General features: G+C 44.4%; 1 protein-coding gene across 1 annotated transcript; it reads right to left on the reverse strand.

Moving 5' to 3' along the window:
- Positions 1-1744: 1744 nt before the first annotated feature.
- Positions 1745-2859, reverse strand: LOC147957918 (uncharacterized). The gene is made up of 2 exons (XM_087531881.1): positions 2447-2859; positions 1745-2156 (listed from the first exon to the last, which is right to left on the reverse strand). The coding sequence occupies exons 1-2, from the start codon at positions 2857-2859 to the stop codon at positions 1745-1747; spliced, it is 825 nt and encodes a 274-aa protein (XP_087388007.1).
- Between the last annotated feature and the right edge of the window lie 4223 nt (positions 2860-7082).

Genomic DNA, 7082 nt, shown 5'->3' on the forward strand with positions numbered 1-7082 from the left:
AGCAGCATTGTAAATTAAACAACAGGACTGGACAGAAATAGGAAACAAGCACTTCAAAACAGTAGAATAATTACTACATGTGTTTGCCAGGGCCTCAATTTGGAATACTACTATAAATGGCAATGGCGTCAATTTGCTCCTACTCTATCTTGGCAAAGGGGCAATGAGTAGAAGAAGAACATCAACTTCAACAGCACCCATCAGTTACGTTCAGTTAATTACACAGCAACAGCAACAGGATTGCTGTATGCATGCCATGTTAATTGTTGTCAGTAGTCTGGCAACAGTAACATCATGTTCACCATAGAATTCAATAGCAACAGAATTCAGTTAATTCAGTTAATTAACCACAGAATTCAACAGCAACAGAATTTAGATTCAACCACACTAGATCCAACAGAATTTAGATTCAACAGTGTTGGTTCTACCACACTATCCACCACAGAATTTAGTTAATTACACCCATAACAACAGTTAATTGCTGTCAGGTGATTACCAACAGCAACAGCATAGCAATTCAACCACACTAGATCCACCAACAGAGCATACTAAATCCACCAAGAACAATATGCCTAAATCCACCAATAGATGCCTAGTATGCATAACAAATCCTAGATTCTCAAACCCTAGAGCAGAAGAGAAAGGAGAGAGGATATGAAGCGGATGGCTTATCTACGCCGGAGTCCGAGAAGAAGTGGTCGCCGGTGGCGTAGAGCAAGCCGCGTGGGAGGCGTCGGACCAGCAGAGGCGCCGGGGAGGAGAAGGGGAGGCGTCGCCGTCACCCTAAACAAAAAATGTATTAAAAAATATCATAATCAAACCCTAATCCGGTGGCAAGAACCCTAATAAAATGGAATCACCCTAATCTATCATAACAGTAGATATGATTCATACCCACGGTGACGGTGGGAGAGGAAGAAGCCGGTGGCGGTGGAGAGGAGGAGTGGAGAGGGGAAAAGAGTGGATAGGAGGAGTGGGGGAAAGAGTGGATAGGAGGAGGAGCGGGCCCAATTGTCAGCGAGTTGTTTGATATATTGAAAAGGGTGGGCATAGAGTACAAAACCAACAATCTCTTCCTAGCCCAGTGGTAGAAACCAAGTTAACTAAGCGCACGGTCGTGGGTTCGAGCCCCCGCGCGCGCATATTTTTTGGCCAGGCGCATATTTTGGTAGCTTCGGTACAATAGCAAAATGGGTCGAGTGGCCCACTTGTCAGTGAGGTCTGTGCTTGATACTGACTAGTTTTATATATTCAAAAGGGTTGGCATAGAATGGAAGACTAATTGTCTCGTCCTAACCCAGTGGTAGAAACATAGTGAAACAAGAGCACGGTCGTGGGTTCGAGTCCCCGCTGGCGCATATTTTTTTGCTCACAATGAAATGGGTTCAGTTGAAGCAAAATTCAGTTAAAATAGCATCTTCAGTTCAAAAAAACTACTAAATGATCACAAAAACTACTAGACAACATTCTGTATGATCTGACCAAAACTTGAACTAAATGATCACCAAAACTTGAAGGATTTTGCATCACATCACAACCATAAGTGTTTTTTCATTTCTGCACCAGCATCATAACAATCACAACAAGTGTTCTGCACCAGCATCATAACAATCACATAACTACATAACAAAAGCAAACTTGTTCATCATTACAAAAGCAAACTTGTTCAACATAACAAAAGCAAACTTGTTCAACCACATAACTACAAACTGAGACACATAATACCATAAACAACTCAATATCCCTAGTAGTAGGGGTCATCCCAATGATCCTCTGCCTCTTGCCATTGCTTCAAACCTTCTTTGATGGTTTCGATTTTCTTCCATGCCTCGTAGGTGACGTACGCATCTTTCGCTGCGTACTCGATGAGGTTGTTTGGCACTGGGCTGATCCCCCATAGTTTGTGGTCCAATTTCTTGTTGATCTTCTGCTTCATTTCCTTGTAGGATGGGTGGATGAGGCTGGCTGCAAACTCAGCCAAAGACTGCCACTTCTTTCCATTGTTTGGAACTCTCCATTTGCGCTGCATGTCGACGAACTTGTCGGGGTTGATCTGCAAACCAGACAACTTCAGCTTCTCCTTGTCACCTCCAATGGAGAAGCCAACAAAGGTGTACAGCTTCTTCTCCTGCAGGAGCGGGCGGAGTTCCTTGGGCCTGCATCAAATTCATCTACTTCAAAAACTACACTTGTACAGCCAGTTCAGAAACTTCAGAACTTCAGAACTAGTATTGCATCTACTTGAGAACTTCAGAACTATTGCATCTACTTCAGAAACTTCAGAAACTACTAATTAGACAGAAACTTCAGAACTTCAGAAACTTCAGAACTTCAGAACTAGTATTGCATCTACTTCAGAACTTCAGAACTATTGCATCTACTTCAGAAACTTCAGAAACTACTAATTAGACAGAAACTTCAGAACTTCAGAACTGGATGTTTTTACCATTTGGTTGCCGCGATGATGTGGTATACCAGGACGAGATCCTCCACGCATAACTGCAGAACTGCAGCCATTTGCGAAGGTTCGTCTTCCCTGGTATACTCGACATCAACGCCGATCGACCGAGAAAGCATGCCGCCGAGCCTCCTCCTGATCTCGCGGATCCTCTTGTCGGCTTCGTTTGGATTGCTGGTGCATACGACATCTAGCTTCTCCTTCAGGTGGATATCAACCATGAGCGGCACGGTGTAGTCCTGCTTCTGCCCGGGGACCGGAACGTCGTCGTCGACCACCAGTGGCTCCTTGCCAGACTCTTCACCACGGTGATGCTTGGCAGACGGAGGGGAGTTGCTCCACGATGCCTCCGCCATTCTCTTGGTAGACGGAGGGGAGTTGCTCCACGATTCCTCCGCCATTGCCCTCCTGGCCAGCGATGGTGGAGGCAGAGGGGAGTTTCTTGATGGTGGAGGCAGAGGAAGGTAGAGGGAGGAAGATGGAGCGACAATGGAATGAGGAGGGAGGCAGAGGGAGGAAAATGGAGCGGCAATGGAATAGGAGGGGAGTTACCTGGACTAGAAGAAAACCCCCTCTGCGTCGTGGCGAGTTGCCAGTGGAGGGGAGACGTGGGGAGTTGCCTCGAAAACTCAAACGTCCTGCCCTTTGACCCTCAAAAACTCTGGAGGGGAGACGTGTGCCCTTTGGTTTCTCCTGTTTTTGAAACAAAACAAAAAAATAACAGCCATATTTTGCTCTAAAATTAATGATCACTGCAACCATATTAAGAGATCAATCTTCAAGCATTAAAACAGCACCAAAACAGTAACTGCAGCCATCCAAAATGGCACCAAAACAGCACCAAAACAACATCAGCCAAAACAGCAAAAATGCCACCAAAATGGCACCAAAGTATCAACCAAAATGGCACCAGAGTTTTAATGTATGGTATCTTCACCATCAGCCAAAATGGCACCAAAACTACATGATTTTGCATTGTATCTTCACCATCTGCCTCTTCATCACCAAAGTCTCATGCATTTTGCTACCTGGAGAGAATTGTAGTAGAAAAACTACATCAGGATCACATCAACAAAAACTACAGAGAAGGTTGATCACCAATCAAAACAAGGAACATGCAGTAATAGTATAACCTTCATGTCCATTCGCTACTCATCGTCATCGATACGAAAACAAGGAACTCTATGCCCACTCCTATTTTCCTCATCATCACTACAATATTGCAGCATAGTATGATCAGTCCGGTCTTCCTCATCCTCGCTCTCATGTCCATCCGCTACCACCTTTCTTCTTTTCTTGATGCCTTCAACTGTTGCAGCACCAACGATCACACGTTCCCGGTCCCTTCGCACTCTGCTTTGCACCAGAACTTTCATAGAGTCATCATCAGCTTGCAACGGAACTTCCGTAGAGTCATCATCTTGGTATGTTAGTCCACCATCACAGGGGCCCTTTTCCACTTCAGTTTCAGTCACACTCCACAAGTGTCTGTGCTGAAAGTTTTGCACAACTCGCCATTGTCCGTGCAAAAGAGTGTCTGGCAGATAAAACACCATTGTTGCTTGTGTTGTTAGAATAAAGGGATCACTCTTATACCAGCACCTTGCAGTGTTGATGCTTTTGAAGTGGCCATCATATTTGACAAAAGAGTCTCTCTTCTTCTTGCTACCAAGCTCAAACCAGTCACAGCGAAATAAGACTACCGAGCGATGGATGCCTCCACTAGAGTTGTACTTCAACTCTACGATGCTTCTCAACTGACCATAGAAGTGAATGATCTCACCATCATGTGACCCCTCAGTGATGATTCCACTATTCTATGTCTTCCTTTTTTCCTCGCGGTCAACGGTGTGGTACCGGACACCGTCGCAATGCATGCTGAATACACTCTCACTCGCTTATCCGGTAAACATGCCAAAGCAAATAGATCATCACTGACCTTCTTCTCCTCATGCAACTTTCCAATCTGCACAAATAAACCATTTAGCAAACAATGGTATTTAACAATTGGTGAATAACACAGAAAACATAAAACATGTGGCTAAAGATCTCACATGATTCTTAAACCACTTAGCAAACCCCTTGGCAACCCTTTTATCAACATGGATATTGCTTTCTTCCTGATTTAACTCTTCCTTGCATTTCCTGCAATGCTAACAAAACATGTGAATTAAAACATTAGGCTGGTGCCAACCCAAGCAAAATATATATATATAATGAGTGCACAAGATATAACGTACTCGATATATGGTAGAACCTCGGCGCAATTGCTAAGCACAAACCAAACCATCTTGTCATACTCATCACCAGCCTCCAAGTATTGTGAGGCTCCAAGAAAGTTCACACCATGGTTGAAAACAGAGACATCACCACTTTGCGAATCAGACCGCTCTCTATTTTTGCTCGGCCGGTTCCATCTTGTTTCCACATCACCAAAGTATCTAGAGCAAAAAGTCAAGCACTCGTCAACGACATATGCTTCAGCAATAGAACCTTCAGGTCTTGCTGTGTTTCGCACATAACGCTTACAAGTAAGCAGCCTTCTTTCGATTGGGTACATTCAACCGTATTGCACAGGGCCTCTAAGCATTGCCTCTTTTGGTAAGTGCACCGCCAAATGGACCATCACGGTGAAGAAAGCTGGAGGGAAAATCTTCTCGAGCTTGCAAAGAATAATTGGGATTTCTTTTTCAAGTCTTTCCAGGACAGTTAACTTGAGTGTTTTGCAGCACAGTTCTCTAAAGAAATTTCCCAGCTCAGGAACCGCTTCATATATATCCTTGTCCATGATTCCTCGAAGGCCCGTCGGTAAAATCCTTTGGAGGAGGATGTGACAATCATGGGTTTTCAGTACTGAAAGCTTGAATCCATTAGAAGTAACACACTTTGCTAGGTTAGCAGCATAACCATCTGGAAATTTCACCGCTCTTAGGAATTCATAGAATGCAAGCTTTTGTTCCTTACTCATTGTATACCATGCTCGTGGCATTTCAAATGAATCTTCATCTTCATTGTGCTGTAGATGCAAATCTTATCTTATGCCCATGTCCTCCAAATCAAGTCTAGAACTAACCGTGTCCTTTGTCTTCCCTTCAATGTTCAGAAACATCCCTAGCAGATTCTCGCATATGTTTTTCTCAATGTGCATTACATCGAGATTATGCCTTAATTTCAGATCAGCCCAGTATGGCAGGTCCCACAAACAAGACCTCCGGTCCCAACATTGACCTTCCTCACGCTTTCTTTTCTTCGCCAGCTTTCCTGGTCTCACATCTTTCACCTTTTCAAGTTGCTGCTCCAGCTATTCTTTAGTGAATTCAGCTGGCTTGTCACGGGTTTCATTCTCACCATTAAAATCTTTGCTTCTTCGCCAGCGATGGTTTCGGGGAAGAAAGGGGCGGTGCCCAATATAGCAGATCTTGCTCCTTATTCTCTTTGAGTAAGGGTCTTTGTCACAATGGACACAAGCCTTATAACCTGCTGTGATCCTCCCAGACAGAGTGTGCAGAGCCGGGAAATCATGGATGGACCATATGATTGCAGCACATAGATTGAACTTTTCTTCCGGACTCAAGGCATCGTATGTAGGTACACTACTCCAGAGCTGGAGCAGTTCTTCTACGAGGGGCTCCATAAAGACATCAAAATCCTTTCGTGGAGACTCTGGACCCGAGATAAGCAATGACATCATGAAGTTGGACTGATCCATGCATGCCCATGGTGGCAGGTTGTACGGCACCACAAAAACTGGCCACATGCTATAAGACGTGCTCATGTTCCCAAACGGATTAAACCCATCTGTGGCAATGCCAAGTTTTATCTTCCTTGGATCTGCAGCAAAATATAAATGTATACGGTCAAACTCTTTCCATGCCTCTCCGTCCGCTGGATGGCTCAGCTCATTGTCCACAGGTTGCCGCTTCAGCTTGTGCCACTGTACCTCACGTGATGATTTCTTCGAGATGAACATCCGCTGCAGCCTTGGTATCAAGGGAAAGTGCCTCAGTACCTTCTCCGGTATTGACTTCTTCCCATCAGCATCTTTCCACCTAGATGCATTGCATTTTGGATAGTTGTCATGCTTTGCTAAATCCTTCTGAAACAAGACACAGTTATTTGGGCACACATGTATTGGCACATAAGCTAACCCCAGCCTGCGGATTATGCTCAATGCTTCATCATAAGATCTGGGAACACAACTATCAGGGAATTGCAAGCTCAAAAGACGGAGTATTGCGTTGAATGCGGCATTGCTAATCCGGTAGAAAGACTTGATGTGGAGTAACTTCACGGTGAAGGTAAATCTTGAAAATTTACCCCCTTCATGAGCTGCGCACTTCGCCTCCTCTAACACCTCAGCAAACAATGACTTCTGTCCATCAGCACGATCTTCAGCATCGTACAAATCCTTCAATAGGTCAGGAATCCTATCATCTTCATGCCCATCCTCTTCCTCCAAAACAACATTATCTCGCAAAACCTTTTCCATGAAATCAATGCCAGCATCACCACCACCCATCATATGAGGGGCCTTTGTATCAGCTTCAAAATGTTGAGGTTGACTGTCTAAAGGTTCTCCATAATATATCCATCTATCATATGTGCTGGACATCCCATTAAGAAG

The sequence above is a fragment of the Triticum urartu genome, chromosome 7A (assembly GCF_056163025.1).
Source record: "Triticum urartu cultivar PI428250 chromosome 7A, HENAU_Tu73, whole genome shotgun sequence".
Classification (NCBI taxonomy): Eukaryota; Viridiplantae; Streptophyta; class Magnoliopsida; order Poales; family Poaceae; genus Triticum; species Triticum urartu.

What these genes read in the sequence shown, in the direction of transcription:
- LOC147957918 (XM_087531881.1), bottom strand. Translation starts at nt 2,859, where the DNA reads ATGGCGGAGGAATCGTGGAGCAACTCCCCTCCGTCTACCAAGAGAATG. An exon ending in ATCATCGCGGCAACCAAATG is followed by an intron (nt 2,157 to 2,446) that starts GTAAAAACATCC and finishes AATTTGATGCAG; the next exon opens with GCCCAAGGAACTCCGCCCGC.